The 17,328-nt window shown below is 42.3% G+C and overlaps 1 protein-coding gene across 6 annotated transcripts in view; it reads left to right on the plus strand.

Moving 5' to 3' along the window:
- The window catches only part of ogdha (oxoglutarate dehydrogenase a), a 71,551-nt gene that overhangs the window by 18,989 nt on the left and 35,234 nt on the right, over positions 1 to 17,328 (plus strand). For 3 of the 6 annotated variants that reach the window (XM_014174867.2, XM_014174866.2, XM_045708711.1), the window contains exons 2-5: positions 1 to 227; positions 7,061 to 7,237; positions 8,330 to 8,432; positions 17,162 to 17,206. The exon at positions 1 to 227 is cut by the window's left edge and continues 157 nt beyond it. In XM_014174867.2, coding sequence (XP_014030342.1) covers positions 3 to 227; positions 7,061 to 7,237; positions 8,330 to 8,432; positions 17,162 to 17,206 — 550 coding nt within the window. In that variant the 5' untranslated portion in view covers positions 1 to 2. Of the gene's footprint in view, positions 228 to 7,060; positions 7,238 to 8,021; positions 8,116 to 8,329; positions 8,433 to 17,161; positions 17,207 to 17,328 lie in introns of all 6 variants that reach the window. The other 3 variants (XM_014174868.2, XM_045708712.1, XM_045708713.1) reach the window with 2 other exon arrangements.

Consider the following 17,328-nt stretch of genomic DNA (forward strand, 5'->3'; position numbering starts at 1 on the left):
CGATGCACCGCTTAAGGACTTGTGCTGCCCGGCTGCGGCCGCTGACAGCCTCTCAGACTGCTCAGAACTTTTCACAGCAGAGGCGTGCGGCCGTACCAAGGACTTTTCAGCCATTTAGGTGCTACACCGCACCTGTGGCTGCCGAGCCTTTCCTCAATGGAACAAGCTCCAATTATGTGGAGGAGATGTACTATTCATGGCTAGAGGACCCCAAGAGTGTTCATAAGGTAAGGCCCTTTACCCCCGGAGGAGTGGGATGCTCTATGGGCATCCAGCTCCTATAGAGTGAGATGTTCCTGCACTTTCTGTCTCTGGGGGGGGGGCGGTTCTTTCTCAGTGTGAAATTCATGGGCAGATGCAGCTTTGTTAACACATCGACAATAATTAGCCCAGCATATGTGACTCACCACCTGGATTCGGTCTTATGTAGCAACATTTCAATTTCAGTTTTTTACATTGGATAAAAGCAGAAACTCAGAGCTACAAAATGGTTATCATACACTGCATTTGAGGAAACAATGGGAAAGTAATTCTGCTTTGAAAGTTGATCAACTCGTTATTGAGAGAACCGTCTTTCAATGTTTTGGTACTACTATTGGAGAGGAGAGCCCTTTGTCTACACCCATTCAGCATTGTTCACACCCTCTTTAGCCTTAGCCACACCCATCTCTTTGAGGGTTGATCTCACTCTTCTGTACAAACTTTCCAGCTTCTTCCAGACATCTGAGAGAACAGCTCACTGAACATTACTCACTCTGTGGTTTCGCGTTCAGAGTGCACACTGGACGCTCTGGCCAATAAGTAGGGTTGTTTTGAAAGCTCTGACGTCACAACTACAGTCAAGCACCTAAGCTAACTGGCTAACATTGGCTAGCTACTTCCAGACACATAATGCGAGAACACCCCACTCTGACCGTTTTAGCTAGCGACCAAGCCAGCTAATGTTAATTTGTTAATAGTACACTTGAAATTAAACCACTTTCTTTCAAAATTAGAAACATCTAAATATCTGAATCTTACCAGTATACATCATGGTTGGACGCCTCTCCTGTGATGCCATGCATGGTTGCCTTAGTTTTACGATGTTATCCAAACTGTTGTTTTTTTCCATGTCCTTAGCTATCATACTCGAATTCCACTTTCAAAACTCAGTTCTTCAGAAAGTGGAGAGCATACACATAACGTTAGCTAGCTAGCCAGCCAGCTAACCTTAGCTAGGTAACAGTACACTTTAACTTGACATTAGGTTTATGCAGTTCTACTATGCAGATACTTTATTTTTTTAAAGCTGCGTTTGACACGATTACCTAAACATACTGACCAGCTCCAATAGACTGGATGCTACGTGGCAGACCAATCCAAACGTATCTCTCGGCATGTCCAGCCAATCATGGCTAGCGGGAAGGTTGAGCACTTTTTTTGCTCACTTTTTCTGTGGCTAAACCAGCTAGGCTCTTAATTTAACAATTTTATTCGTATGTACAGATGGCATACAAGTTTGATATTAAGGTTCACATGTTCGAGACGGCATTTCTGCCAAAAAACACATTTTGATAAATTATGTTTTACTTTCAAACAGCTCTCCTGTTAAGTCGTGACTTGCGACATATGCCTAGTTTCCTGAATCGGGTCAGAGGTAATTATTTTTTTTGTTCATTTTAAAAACTGCTTGCAATACCAAGCAACAAAATATTTGTAGGCTACATTCCTAAATGTGTCCATTCCACGTCTGTATTACACAGGTTTTTAATGTTTTTTGTTAAAACCTCTGGGATATCGACAGCAGCCAGTGAAATTGCAGGGCACCAAATTCAAAATAACAAATGTCATAATTAAAATTCCTCAAACATACAAGTATTATACACCATTTTAAAGATAAACTTATTGTTAACCCAGCCACAGTGTCTGATTTCAAAAAGGCTTTACGGCGAAAGCATACCATATGATTATGTTAGGTCAGCGCCTAGTCACAAAAAAACATAGACATTTTCCAGCCAAAGAGAGGAGTCACAAAAACCAGAAATATTGAAAATTAATCACTAACCTTTTGATCTTCATCAGATGGCACTCATAGGACTTCATGTTACACAATACCTGTATGTTTTGTTCAATAAAGTTTATATTCAAAAATCTCAGTTTAGATTGGCGCGTTATGTTCAGTAATATTTTGCCTACAAAACATCTGGTGATTTTGCAGAGAGCCACATCAATTTGCAGAAATACTCATCATAAACTTTGAAAGATACAAGTGTTATGCATAGATTATAGATAAACTTCTCCTTAATGTAACCGCTGTGTCAGATTTCAATAAAACTTTACGGTGAAAGCACACCATGCGATAATCTGAGTACAGCTTTCAGCCACCAAAACAAGCCATACAGATACCCGCCATGTTGTGGAGTCAACAGAAGTCAGAAATAGTGTTATAAATATTAATTTGCCTTTGATCTTCATCGGAATGCACTCCCAGGAATCCCAGTTCCACAATAAATGTTTGTTTTGTTCGATGAAGTTCATCTTTATGTCCAAATACCTTTTTGTTTGCGCGTTTAGTTCACTATTCCAAATGCACAAGGCGCGGGCACTAAGTCCAGATGAAAAGTCAAAAAAGTTCCATTTCACATGCTGTTGTGCAAATGGAATAGACAACAGGTGGAAATTATAGGCAATTAGCAAGACACCCCCCAATAAAGGAGTGGTTCTGCAGGTGGGGACCACAGACCACTTCTCAGTTCCTATGCTTCCTGGCTGATGTTTTGGTCACTTTTGAATGCTGGCGGTGCTTTCACTCTAGTGGTAGCATGAGACGGAGTCTACAACCCACACAAGTGGCTCAGGTAGTGCAGCTCATCCAGGATGCCACATCAATGCAAGCTGTGGCAAGAAGGTTTGCTGTGTCTGTCAGCGTAGTGTCCAGAGCATGGAGGCGCTACCAGGAGACAGGCCAGTACATCAGGAGACGTGGAGGAGGCCGTAGGAGGGCAACAACCCAGCAGCAGGACCGCTACCTCCGCCTTTGTGCAAGGAGGAGCAGGAGGAGCACTGCCAGAGCCCTGCAAAATGACCTCCAGCCGGCCACAAATGTGCATGTGTCTGCTCAAACGGTCAGAAACAGACTCCATGAGGGTGGTATGAGGGCCCGACGTCCACAGGTGGGGGTTGTGCTTACAGCCCAACACCGTGCAGGACGTTTGGCATTTGCCAGAGAACACCAAGATTGGCAAATTCACCACTGGCGCCCTGTGCTCTTCACAGATGAAAGCAGGTTCACACTGAGCACGTGACAGACGTGACCGAGTCTGGAGACGCCGTGGAGAACGTTCTGCTGCCTGCAACATCCTCCAGCATGACCAGTTTGGCGGTGGGTCAGTCATGGTGTGGGGTGGCATTTCTTTGGGGGGCCGCACAGCCCTCCATGTGCTCGCCAGAGGTAGCCTGACTGCCATTAGGTACCGAGATGAGATCCTCAGACCCCTTGTGAGACCATATGCTGGTGCGGTTGGCCCTGGGTTCCTCCTAATGCAAGACAATGCTAGACCTCATGTGGCTGGAGTGTGTCAGCAGTTCCTGCAAGAGGAAGGCATTGATGCTATGGACTGGCCCGCCCGTTCCCCAGACCTGAATCCAATTGAGCACATCTGGGACATCATGTCTCGCTCCATCCACCAACGCCACGTTGCACCACAGACTGTCCAGGAGTTGGCGGATGCTTTAGTCCAGGTCTGGGAGGAGATCCTTCAGGAGACCATCCGCCACCTCATCAGGAGCATGCCCAGGCGTTGTAGGGAGGTCATACAGGCACGTGGAGGCCACACACACTACTGAGCCTCATTTTGACTTGTTTTAAGGACATTACATCAAAGTTGGATCAGCCTGTAGTGTGGTTTTCCACTTTAATTTTGAGTGTGACTCCAAATCCAGACCTCCATGGGTTGATAAATTGGATTTCCATTGATTATTTTTGTGTGATTTTGTTGTCAGCACATTCAACTATGTAAAGAAAAAAGTATTTAATAACATTATTTCATTCATTCAGATCTAGGATGTGTTGTTTAAGTGTTCCCTTTATTTTTTTGAGCAATATAAATATATGTGTATATGTGTGTGTGTGTATATATATATATATATATATGTGTGTATGTATATATATATGTGTATGTATGTGTGTGTGTATACATGTGTGTAGATATATGTATATATATATGTGTATGTGTATATATGTGTATATGTGTATGTATATATATATGTGTGTATGTATGTATGTATGTATGTATGTATATGTGTATATATGTATGTGTGTGTGTCTGTGTGTAAGTGTATATATAAATAAGATGGCCGATTTATATTCTTGTATTGTCTTTTTTTGGTCCTCCAATAATCGGTATCAGCGTTGAAAAATCATAATCTGTCGAGCTCTTGTGTTGTGCCTGACTGGCATACGTAAACAGCGCGTGATTTCAAGTTTGGGAAAGCATAATTGTATATGCGTTCACTTTTGATAATGGGGTTTTCTTCAAATGGAACTTTCGCGCGTATAGCCCACTACCATGTGCGCATTGCTGCGCGTATAATGTGAAGAAATAGCCACATAGTTTATCAACATTTTAAGCTAAATGTTCTGATCTGTTGTCAGCCACATTGCATGAATTTTTTTGGGGGGATCTATCGCATACCACAACTAGACTATGTTTGGAATATTTATTTATCGCAAAGAATATAATAGGTCAACATTTTTACTATGGGGGATAGTAGAGTGACAGGCTAGTGCTTTTGCTGATCATTAGGACTACTCTTGTTGGCTGACGAAACGTAAATGTGGACAGTTCTTCCAATATCTTCAATATGCTCCTCGGAATTGGATAAGGACGAGCGTAGTTGCATTCCTGATGTCTGTCTTCTCTTGTATGTCGCCTGTGAGAAAGATCCAATCATGTGACGGAGACGCTTCGGATTGCGCAGCTCACACAGGCAGAAGAGCACAACGCAGCATTCCGGCCGCAAAAGGCATGTTTTTTTTTAGGGTGCATTACATCCACAATGGGGATGCTGCCGTGAAATGTGAGGCCTTGTCAAGTGCCTGTCAAATTGTGAATGAGAGGCTATTGGAATGTGTACAGCCCGCGCAAAAAACTAAGCAGTGCTCATGCCTTTCAAGCTACTTTTTTGAAATCATCATTAGTCTCATCATGCAGCCTTACAATGTATTAAAAATCAAAACGTAAAGCAAAATGTTTGTAGAACTAAAGTTACATTAATAACTCTAAATTAAGCAAATGGGAGTACCTATTTCTTTGTTAACCGCTCAATACCGCACACTCCCTCAAATCTTTGTTCAATTGTATTCTTCATACTATAAAATAATGCCACGGAATGACAAGTGACAAGTGTAGCCCACAGCCGTTTGGCATAGCCACATCAGGACCCATCATAAGGACAACTCAGAGTATGCTTTTCTTTTCTTCTGAAATAGACTACATATTCTTCATATCATGTTCTTTAGACCTGTCTAAAACAAATAATGGATTTATTGTGAAGGTGTAGGCTATAATACATGGATTTATTAGACTTTTTAAAATGGCTTGTAGGCTGTGTGTGTGTGGGGGGGGGGGCAAGTGACTTGAGCTTTTGGACAAGTAAAAAAAAATCTGTCCTACTTGTCCAAAGGACAGTTGGTTAAAGTGAAATTCAAACCCTGGGGCTGAGAGAGAAATGTATAGTTGGGGGCTCATGCCATGAAAGAAAATGTATCCTTGAATGCATAGTTTTGGAATTATAGATTCTCCCTGATTAACTTTTATTTTGGTGATTGTTGGTTCTAAAATATGTTATTTATTATTTCATTATCATTTCTACACCCTTTATCTGATTTGTCTTGATTTTTCACTGAAAAGGTTTTTACATAGGTCACATAGGTGGCCCGAAAAACACTTAGGCTGCCCGCCAATACTTTTCTACGCAGAAAAAAACCTGCCAATTGTTTTACCCATGTACTAGAATTGGACATAGCGGATGGTCAGTTGGCCTATTATCTGAGGAAGATGAATATCGTGTGTGTTCCAAATGGCACGCTATCTCCTTATGGGCCCTGATCAAAGTATTGCAGTCTATAGGAAAGAAGGTGTCATTTGGGTCGCAGCTCTTGGCTCTCTTATCTCTTAGGTAGCGTAAATGTATCAACACAAAGTAGGCAAATGTGTGTGATATCACCAACACCCACTTTCTTGACTCCAACTTCAAAACTCTAATTCAGTTTGATTCATGCACAGCTTGCAAAGCCCTTACATGGTTCCAGCTCATCATGTTTTCTTAAACTCAAGCCACTTGAGAGGAAATTTGTGTAGGATACTGAATGAAGCCGAGGCTGTGACGCTGACCCTATACGATTCCCCAAGGGAATCTTTCCGCCTGATATGCTCTCACTTCACTTCAGCCACAGCTGACCATTAATCGCACTGGTATCAATCTTTGACCAGGTGGGTGGTAATTCAGGTGCTGGGACTGCTGTTCCTGCATCTCTAAAATGTAAATATAGGTTTACTCTGAAGGATCTTGTGACTAGCGTTAGTTTGAAGTATCCCTTTGGTATGAAGTCAATTACTTAAAAAAAAAAATAATAATCCCAGAGAATGGCATTGTGTTTTGGTTTTCATATTGTGGAATAAGTGAGGGCCTTACTAGTTTTGTCAGTTTACCATAAAACATTGAAGTAGATTTTCCCCAAGGAAGCAGTTGGCTGCTTAATATGAGACTAGATAGATTTTTTTTTAGAATTACCAAATCAGTTGGAGAACAGCTCTGACAGCAATGTTGGAATTTGCCATCCGTTGTTTTGAATGGCATAAGACTAATCACACAGGTTGTTTTCATCACAAAGGGAAAATGGAAACTGTAACATAAGGTTACTTTTATTTAATATTTCTAGCATTGCTAAACGTCATGAAGCTATACCTTCTTATAAAATGTAAATTTGTCATAGATGGATTTGTTGGCTATCTCCTTTCATACCAATGTTCATTAATCCAAATTCTTATTTCTCTTTTCTTTTTTTTGTTGCTTGCAGTCTTGGGACGTTTTCTTCCGCAATGCCAATGCAGGTGCTCCCCCAGGCATGGCCCACCAGAGCCCTCTGAGCCTGGCCGGTCTCCCTCAAGCCCAGTCTTTGGCGGGGGCTCAGCCCAATGTGGAGAAGCTGGTGGAGGATCACCTGGCTGTCCAATCCCTCATTCGTGCCTACCAGGTCAGACCAGTCAGCCACCACTGGCTCTCACAGAGCTACAACATTTCAAAACAAGGACAACCATGTCCATAAGGTTTTAGTATTTTAACCTTTATTTAACTAGGCAAGTCAGTTAAGAACAAATTCTTATTTTACAATGATGGCCTACCCCGGCTGTGATACAGCCTGGGATAGAACCAGGGTCTGTAGTGACGCCTCTACCACTGAGATGCCGTGCCTTATACCGCTGCGCCACTCGGGAGCCAACTAGTAAGCATGCCAAGTAGTTTTACCATTATAAAACATTCAGCAGCCAGAAAGATGTGACTGTTTAACAAAAATACTTTGTAAAATACATCTAGAGTGGTGGCACACAAGATAAGAACACAGAACCTATTGTTAGTAAACTATTGTAGTCAAAGAAAATAACCAATATTGCCTCGTCGCTATTTGAGTAATCTCTACCTTTGTCTATTTTAAACCTCAAACTCAATCTTTTATTGTCTGAGTATAGCTAAATATTTCCACAAAGTTAACGGTCAGACTTAATGACACCAACTATGCTGATAATTGACTAACATTTTAGTGATATATATAGTACCTGTGCTGAAATGGTTGACATTTGAAAGCTGGGACAAATGTGAGATGTCTGTTTTTATACCATAAAGAACTGTGACCTCATGATGTTAACTGAAATGCCTATTATAATGTGCACTTGAATGTTTCCTATTTCTATTTTGTTGTATTGTTGTGGTTTTAATTGAAACCTTGTTTTACCATGTGACTAATGTTACCTTATTTCCAGTTGAATGGCCATCACAACGCAGAACTCGATCCTCTTGGCATCAGTTGTATAAATTTTGATGATGCCCCAGTACCTACTGGGGTTCAGAATGTCGGTGAGAAATGTTCCCTCACAGCTGTGCGAGACAATAATGAGCTTGTTTGTGTTAATGTTGCTTTCCCATTTCCTCCCTCCTTTTTCTCTCTTCTCTTATTTTTCTTTCAAATCCCTTTCAACACTTCTATGTCTCTCTACACTCACACCCCTCCCCCTCTCACCCCCACCTGTCGGATGTTTTGTTCCATTTCCCCTCGGACCTGTTTCTTTAGATCCGTGGGCACCATGTTGCTCAGCTGGACCCGCTGGGGATTATGGATGCCGATCTGGACTCTCACGTCCCCAATGACATTATAACGTCCTCGGATAAACTCGGTGAGGAGAATGAGCCACTCACTACAGGTCCTCCGGGCGGCTGGGTAGCTGAGCAATCTCTGTTTGGCATGACATGCTGGTCTATGTATGGTCTACACTGACCTTTTCTGTAACCATGTGCCCATTTGTCCCTGAAAGGGCTCCTTGCCCCTTGTTTTCCTGAAATGCAACATATTTGCATTGATGCTTTTTGACTTACATGACTTAAATCTCTTTGCCACCTTGGGATTATAGGGCGTCCACCATGGGAGTATCCATGGTTGGGTTTTTGTAGTAATTTTTTAAACCGTTGGGTGGGTGATTAGCCCAGACAGCTGGGCCCACTGTTATCATGTTGCACAGCTGTTCCCTCTGGGGATTATGGATGCCAGTCTGGACTCTCACGTCCCCATTTACATTATAACATCCTCAGATCAACCCGGTGAGGAGAATGAGCCACTCACTACAGATCCTCCGTCGACTGGGTAGCTAAGCAAGCTCTGTTTGGCATGAAATGCTGGTTTTTGTATGGCCTACGCCGGCCTTCCTCTGAATAAAGATGTCGCCGTACTGTATGGCCGCTGTTTTGCGAGCTCCGGCCCAATTCTGCTATTATTCACACTGCAGGGCTGCAGTGGAGCAGGTCGAGAGCTTCAAGTTTATATTTGTACATTTTATTCATTAACATTTATTTAACTAGGCAAGTCAGTTAAGAACAAATACGACTGCCTACCCTGGCCAAACCCGGACGACGCTGGGCCATTTGTCCGCGCTTCCCTATGGGACTCCCAATCACGGCCGGATGTAATGCAGCCTGGATTCAAACCAGGGACTGCAGTGACGTCTCTTGCACTGAGATGCAGTGCCTTAGACCGCTGCGCCACTCGGGAGCCCTAGGTGTCCAAATCACTAAGGACTTAAAATGGTCCACAAACACTACTTGGGAGGTTGAAAAGGTTTGGCATGGGGCCCTCAAAAGTTCTACCAATTGAGAGCATCTTGACTGTTTGCATCACTGCTTTGTATGGCAACAGCACCGCCCTCAATCTCATGGCACTACAAAGGGTGGTGCTGCAGGCCAGTACATCACTGTGGCCGAGCTTCTTGCCATTCAGGACCTCCATATCAGGAAGGTACGGAAAATCGTTTAACACTCCTGCCACCCTAGCCATAGACTGTTCTCTCTGCTTCCGCACGGCAAGCTGTACCGTTGCATCAAATCTGACACCAACAGGCTGCTGAACAGCATCCTGTTCCCCAAGCCATAAGACTGCTGAACAGCTAACAAAATGGCTACACCGACGATCTGAGTTGACCCTTGTATTTTATTTTTGCACCGTCTCTATGCACACTCAAAGGACTCTACACACTCACACGCTGATACGTCAACTCACACACCCTCAATTAATTTGCTCACACACATAACATGCACATACACTATATATACAAAAGTATGTGAACACCCCTTCAAATGAGTGGATTTGGAAATTTCAGCCACACTCGTTGCTGACAGGTGTATAATTTCGAGCACACAGCCATGCAAACTCCATAGACAAACATTGCCAGTAGAATGGCCTTACTGAAGAGCTCAGTAACTTTCAGCATGGCACCATCACAGGATGCCACCTTTCCAACAAGTCAGTTTGTCATATTTCTGTCATAGTAGAGCTGCCCCAGTCAACTGTAAGTCCTGTTATTGTGAAGTGGAAACGTCGAGGAGCAACAACAGCTCAGCCACCAAGTGGTAGGCCACACAAGCTCACAGAATGGGACCACCGAGTGCTGAAACGTGTAGCGCGTTAAAATCATCTATCCTCTGTTGCTAGACTCTACCGAGTTCCAAACTGCCTCTGGAGCAACGACAGCACAATAACTCTTCGTCGGGAGCTTCATGAAATGGGTTTCCGTGGCCAAGAAGCCACACACAAGCCTAAAATCACCATGCACAAAGCCAAGCGTTGGCTGGAGTGGTGTAAAGCTAACCTCTATTGGACTCTAGAGCAGTGGAAACGCGTTCTCTGGAGTGATGAATCACGCTTCACCATCTCGTGGTCCGAATCTGGGTTTGGCGGATGCCTGGAGAACGCTACTTGCCCAAATACATAGTGTCAACTGTAAAGTTTGGTAGAGGAGGAATGGGGCTGTCTGGGGCTGTTTGGGCTAGGGCCCTTAGTTCCAGTGAAGGGAAATCGTAATGCTACAGCATACAATAACAGTCTAGACGATTCTGTGCTTCCAACTTTGTGGCAACTAGAGGTCGACCGATTGTGATTTTTCAACGCTGATACTGATTATTGGAGGCCCCAAAAAAAAGCCGATACCGATTAATCGGCCTATTTATTTATTATTATTTTTTTTTTAAATTGTATTTATTTATTTGTAATAATGACAATTACAACAATACTGAATGAATACTTATTTTAACTTAATATAATACATCAATAAAATCAATTTCCCCTCAAATAATGAAACATGTTCAATTTGGTTTAAATAATGCAAAAACAAAGTGTTGGAGAAGAAAATAAAAGTGCAATATGTGCCATGTAAAAAAGCTAACATTTAAGTTCCTTGCTCAGAACAAGAGAATATATGAAAGCTGGTGGTTCCTTTTAATGAGTCTTCAATATTCCCAGGTAAGATGTTTTAGGTTGTAGATATTATAGGAATTATAGGACTATTTCTCTCTATACGATTTGTATTTCATATACCTTTGACTATTGGATGTTCTTATAGGCACTTTAGTCTTCCCAGTGTAACAGTACAGCTTCCGTCCCTCTCCTCGCTCCTACCTGGGCTTGAACCAGGAACACGTCGACAACAGCCACCCTCGAAGCAGCGTTACCCACGTAGAGGAAGGGAAGCAACCACTCCCAAGTCTCAGAGCGAGTGACGTTTGAAATGCTATTAGCGCTCACCCGGCTAACTAGCTAGCCATTTCACATCGGTTCCACCAGCCTAATCTCGGGAGTTGACAGGCTTGAAGTCATAAACAGCGCAATGCTTGAAGCATTGCGAAGAGCTGCTGGCAAAACGCACGAAAGTGCTATTTTGAATGAATGCTTACGAGCCTGCTGCTGCCTACCATCGCTCAGTCAGACTGCTCTATCAAATCATAGACTTAATTATAACATAATAACACACAGAAATACGAGCCTTAGGCCATTAATATGGTTGAATCCGGAAACTATCATCTCGAAAACAAAACGTTATTCCTGTTACATTGTACAATCTTCAATGTTATGTCATAATTACGTACAATTCTGGCAAATTAGTTCGCAACGAGCCAGGCGACCCAAACTGTTGCATATACACTGACTCTGCGTGCAATGAACGCAAAATGACACAATTTCACCTGGTTAATATTGCCTTCTAACCTGGATTTCTTTTAGCTAAATATGCAAGGTTTAAAAATATATACTTGTGTATTGATTTTAAGAAAGGCATTGATGTTTATGGTTGGAGCAACGTGTACCTAAGCGATTATATGCAACGCAGGACAGGCTAGATAAACTAGTAATATCATCAACCATCAACTAACTAGTGATTATGATTGATTGATTGTTTTTATAAGATAAGTTTAATGCTAGCTAGCAACTTACCTTAGCTTCTTACTGCATTCGTGTAACCTCGTGGAGTGCAATGTAAAGCAGGTGGTTAGAGCGTTGGACTAGTTAACCATAAGGTTGCAAGATTGAATCCCTGAGCTGACAAGGTACAAATCTGTCGTTCTGCCCCTGTACAAGGCAGTTAACCCACCGTTCCTAGACCGTCATTGAAAATAAGAATGTGTTCTTAACTGACTTGCCTAGTTAAATAAAGGTCTAAAAAATAAATAAATAAATAAAATCGGCCAAATCGGCGTCCAAAAATACCGATTTCCGATTGTTATGAAAACTTGAAATCGGCCCAAATTACTCGGCCATTCCGATTAATCGGTCGACCTCTAGTGGCAACAGTTTGGGAAGGCCCTTTCCTGTTTCTGCATGACAATGCCCCCGTGCACAAAGCGAGGTCCATACAGAAATTCTTTGCAATTGGTGTGGAAGAACTTGACTGGCCTGCACAGAGCCCTGACTTCAACCCCGTCGAAGGCCTTTGGGATGAATTGGTACGCTAACTGCGAGCCAGGCCTTATCGCCCAACGTCAGTGCCTGACCTCACTAATGCTCTTGTGGCTGAATGGAAGCAAGTCCACGCAGCAATGTTCCGACATCTAGTGGAAACCCTTCCCAGAAGAGTGGAGGCTGTTATAGCAGCAAAGGGGGGACCAACTCCATATCAATGCCCATGATTTTGGAATGAGGTGTTTGACAAGCAGATGTCCACATACTTTTGTTCATGTAGTGTACATTTATACTGACTACTCACATACAACCATCATATACACTGCTGCTACTCTGTCATATATCCTGATGCCGTGTCTCCTTAACCCTATACATATCTAACTCCAGCATCCCTGCACATGGTAAATATGGTAATGGTTTGACCTTGTATATAGCTTACTTGCTTTCTCGTGTTCTTATTTTTATTTCTCGTGTGTTTTTGTTCCACCTAATGTTATTTAGAGCTTGCAAGAAATGCATTTCACTGTACTTGTGAATGTGACATTAACTTCTTATGGCTCAAATCCCGTTAACGGGATTGATTTGACAACATCCGGTGAAATGGCAGAGCGCCAAATTCAAATTAAATTACTATAAATATTCAACTTTCATGAAATCACACATGCAATACACCAAATTAAAGCTACACTTGTTGTTAATCCAGCCAACGTGTCAGATTTCAAAAAGGCTTTACGGCGAAAGCAAACCATGCGATTATCTGAAGATAGCACCCCACCAAACAAACACAGACAATCATAAATCAACCTGCCAGGCGCGACACGAAACTCAGAAATATAGATATAATTCATGCCTTTGACGAGCTTCTTCTGTTGGCACTCCAATATGTTCCATAAACATCACAAATGGTCCTTTTGTTCGATTAATTCCGTTGTTATATATCCAAAATGTCAATTTATTTGGCGCGTTTGCTCCAGAAAAACAATGGTTCCAACTCGCGCAACATGACTAGAAAATATCTCATAAGTTACCTGTAATCTTTGTCCAAACATTTCAAACAACTTTCCTAATACAACTTTAGGTATTTTTTTACGTAAATAATCAATAAAATTTAAGACGGGATAAACTGTGTTCAATACCGGAGGAAAACAAAGTGGAGCGTGCTTTCAGGTCACGCGCCTCAACCACAACAGTACACTTCACTCGACCCTCGTTCTGAACAGGGCTACATCTTCATTACACAAAGGAAAAACATCAACCAATTTCTAAAGACTGACATCCAGTGGAAGCGATAGGAACTGCAAGCAACTGCCTTAGAAATCTAGCTCTCCATAGAAATCTCATTGAAAAGAGAGTGACCTCAAAAAGAAAAAACCTGGATGGTTTGTCCTCGGGGTTTCGCCTGCCAAATAAGTTCTGTTATACTCACAGACATCATTCAAACAGTTTTAGAAACTTCAGAGTGTTTTCTATCCAAATCTACTAATAATATGCATATTCTAGCTTCTGGGCCTGAGTAGCAGGCAGTTTACTTTGGGGACGCTTTTCATCCGGATGTGAGAATACCGCCCCCTTGCCTAGAGAAGTTAAAACTTATCCGAAGTGGAAGTCGATCATTTTTATACAATGCTCTATGATCAAGACTGTGCTTTGTCTGACCTCTCGTCCTAGACCTGTCCAGTTTGTCTGGACCTACCGGGAGTTATCTCCCACTGGCATAGCTCTCAGCGGTCATTGAGTTACACAAGCCCTCTTACCACGACAAAGTGACAAGTCCAAAAAGCATCAATACAAATAGCAGTTTCTTAGGTAGCACTTCTTTGTAGGACAGGTCTGTACTGTATGACTTCTCTGTCTGCAGGCAGCCAAGCACAAATTGAAACGAAAGTTAAATGCCTTTATAACATTATTGTCTGGAGTGCTCCATTAAGTTCACTTACAGTAGCCTTCTTGAGTGACACCGCTACATCCCCAGTTTGAAGCCAGTGTCGCATCACTGGTTTTAATGACATGATTTAAGTGTCCCGTTACACTCCTGTCTATCAGTGGCGTGACATATTTAGAGTCCTCCTAGATTTTCTGGCGTATCTCCTAAATCTACTAAACATCTTGCTTGACCGTACCACATTCTCCCTCCATATTACTCAAACCCTTACTTTGGTACGGCCAAAAAATCCCCTCTTTTAATCTACTTCTCAGTAAAAATAAACAGCTTTTCAACGCATTTGTAGTTTCCTTCTGAAGTACGGTATTGGGGGGACAGGATTTTTCTCTTCTGCCAACTAAAACTTTTAGGCCTTAGTTCTTAACTCACTGTTCACAGCTACAGTATGACTCCTAACAGTAAGATATTAACTGTTTGGAAAGGTAAATCACCTTCAACTTGGATTATAAGAAAAAAGGGGAGGGAAGGGACATTTCTATGCACCAGCATACCCCTAAACCTTGTACCCCTCTTCTTGTTGGTGACTGAATAGTCTAATTAGTGGTGCTCTCAAGATCTGTATACTTTCTGCATGTCTGATGGTTATTAGTTCCAGTACAGCACGTCTCGGTCTGCATGGGACGTTTTTCAATTTGGCTGTGATCCGGGTGTGACGTTTGTATTTGTGCATTCTGCAGCAAGGCAGCTACAGCTTTTTCTAGATATAATTGGCACTTAAAGCTGTGTTTGCCACCCTTGTTGTCATTGGTGCTGCGCTGTCGCTAGAGTTCAGAAGCAGTCAGTGGTGCTACTGTGGTGATTGACGTTGTGAGGGGGGAATTCTCGCAAACAAATCGAAGTTAAAAGAACAAGCCAGTGGTCTAGCCGTCTAAACCGCTGCCTCCGGCACATGTCTGTAGTGTCTGCATAAATTTGAATCCGGCCTACTGCCCTTTGACACAACCTCCCCTATCTTTCCCCACTGTCATCCTCTCTTTTTAAAGTGCTATAGGTGTTTGCTCGCAGCGGAGTGCGCAGCTGAAATTTTACATTGCAAACCCCAACCCACCACCATCTGTGGTGGGAGGGTTCCCGGTGGTTTCTGCTTTCCCTGGCTGCAGAAGTCACGATGGTGGCCTCTGGTATGCAGAGACTGTGGTAACATTATCAAACTTTCTCTGTGTTACATTCACACAAGCAGTTTTCCATAACTAGGTAGCTAGCTATAGTCTTTCAAGCTAACTTTGCTGTGGTTGTTTGCCACTCGGCATAGCTAGCTAGCTATATGTACCGTAATTTCCGGACTATTAAGCGCACCTGAATATAAGCCGCACCCACTGAATTTAAAAAAAATAATATTATTTTGAACATAAATAAGCCGCACCAGTCTATAAGCCGCAGGTGCCTACCGGTACATTGAAACAAATTAACTTTACACAGGCTTTAACGAAACACGGCTTGTAACAAAAATAAATAGGCTTTAACGAAACACGGCTTGTAACAAAAAATGTAAAATTAGCAGTAAGCTTTAGTTGTCTTTTTGCACTGAGTCAATTCCTCACGCTTCTGTTTCCGTCTTATCATCGACTCATTAAGACCAAGCTCCCGTGCAGCAGCTCTATTTCCTTTTCCAACAGCCAGATCAATCGCCTTCAACTTGAAAGCTGCATCATATGCATTTCTCCGTGTCTTTGCCATGATGAGGGTGACAACTGACTACCGTAATCAGAATGATGGGAAGTTTGAGAGCGCTCGATTTAATCTAAACAGTAAACAAAAAAGTTGTTTGACCTTAACCCATTCGGCAATTTCATTGGTCTAATGAAAGCTTCATGCCGGCAAAAAACTGAGCACGTCACAGAATGTGTTTTTTTGGATATTTATTTTTTTTAAAGCATGAAAAATCCATATATTAGCCGCGTCATTGTTTAAGCCGCGTCATTGTTTAAGCCGCGAGATTCAAAGCGTGAGAAAAAAGTTGCGGCTTATAGTCCGGAATTTACGGTAGTTAGTTGGAAAATGCCATAATTAGCTTATGGCCGTCTGGGAAACCGTTCACTAGCTTACGAGTCGTAAATACAAGTTGGAGTCATCTCTGTTCCCAGAGTTATTCAACATGCTAAAATCTAATGTCCCCTACTAAGGAAATTACTTCGGCAGTACTTTAGCGTTCTCAACAAGTTTGAAACGCATGAATGGATGTATTTCGTTGCTCCGAGTTATAGAAGTTGTATTTTGGAAAACTGACTGGACGTAAAGGTGGTATTGGCAAGCTAGCTAGCGGCCTACTTTGTTGTTGATAACATCTCACCATATATTTTTTTGATCACATTAGCTAACTTTAGCAATAGTTAGCTGGCATCGTAATGTTCCATAAATGTGCCTACTTACCTTATTTTTCTAGTAGCAAATCCCATTTCTTTTAAACTATCAACACACCTAGTCCCTTTTTAAAAAAAAAAATGGGTTTACGGCAAGAAATCAATTCAATAGTACCAAGTCAAGTTAGCTACGTACGAACACACATCACCAGCAAGAGAGTGTGAGTGTGATAGGCGAGAACTCTGCTTCGCAGAGAGTATAATTCGAGAGAAGGACTTCTTATTGTCTGCGAGAACCACCCAAAGTCCCACTTCGATTCTAGTTTGCAGACCCCTTCAGTGTGTTTGAGTAGTGGTAGAGATGACCCTGATGTCCATGATGGAGAATGGGGGCATGGGTCACTAACCTTTTCCGGGTTTCTTTCCCCCTGATGCCTCCTCCAGATCTGGCAATGTTCAAGGACCGTCTCAGTATTCTAACTGTCGGAGGTATGGAAACACAAGTCTCCCTGTAGTTTTGTCCCTTTATCTGTGCCTGAATATTTGCTTTTTGTATTTGTTTGCGTAGGAACTTTTGCTTTATCTTTCTCACATCTTTTTTTTTGTTGGCT

Source organism: Salmo salar, chromosome ssa26, assembly GCF_905237065.1.
Source record: "Salmo salar chromosome ssa26, Ssal_v3.1, whole genome shotgun sequence".
In the NCBI taxonomy this organism is placed as follows: Eukaryota; Metazoa; Chordata; class Actinopteri; order Salmoniformes; family Salmonidae; genus Salmo; species Salmo salar.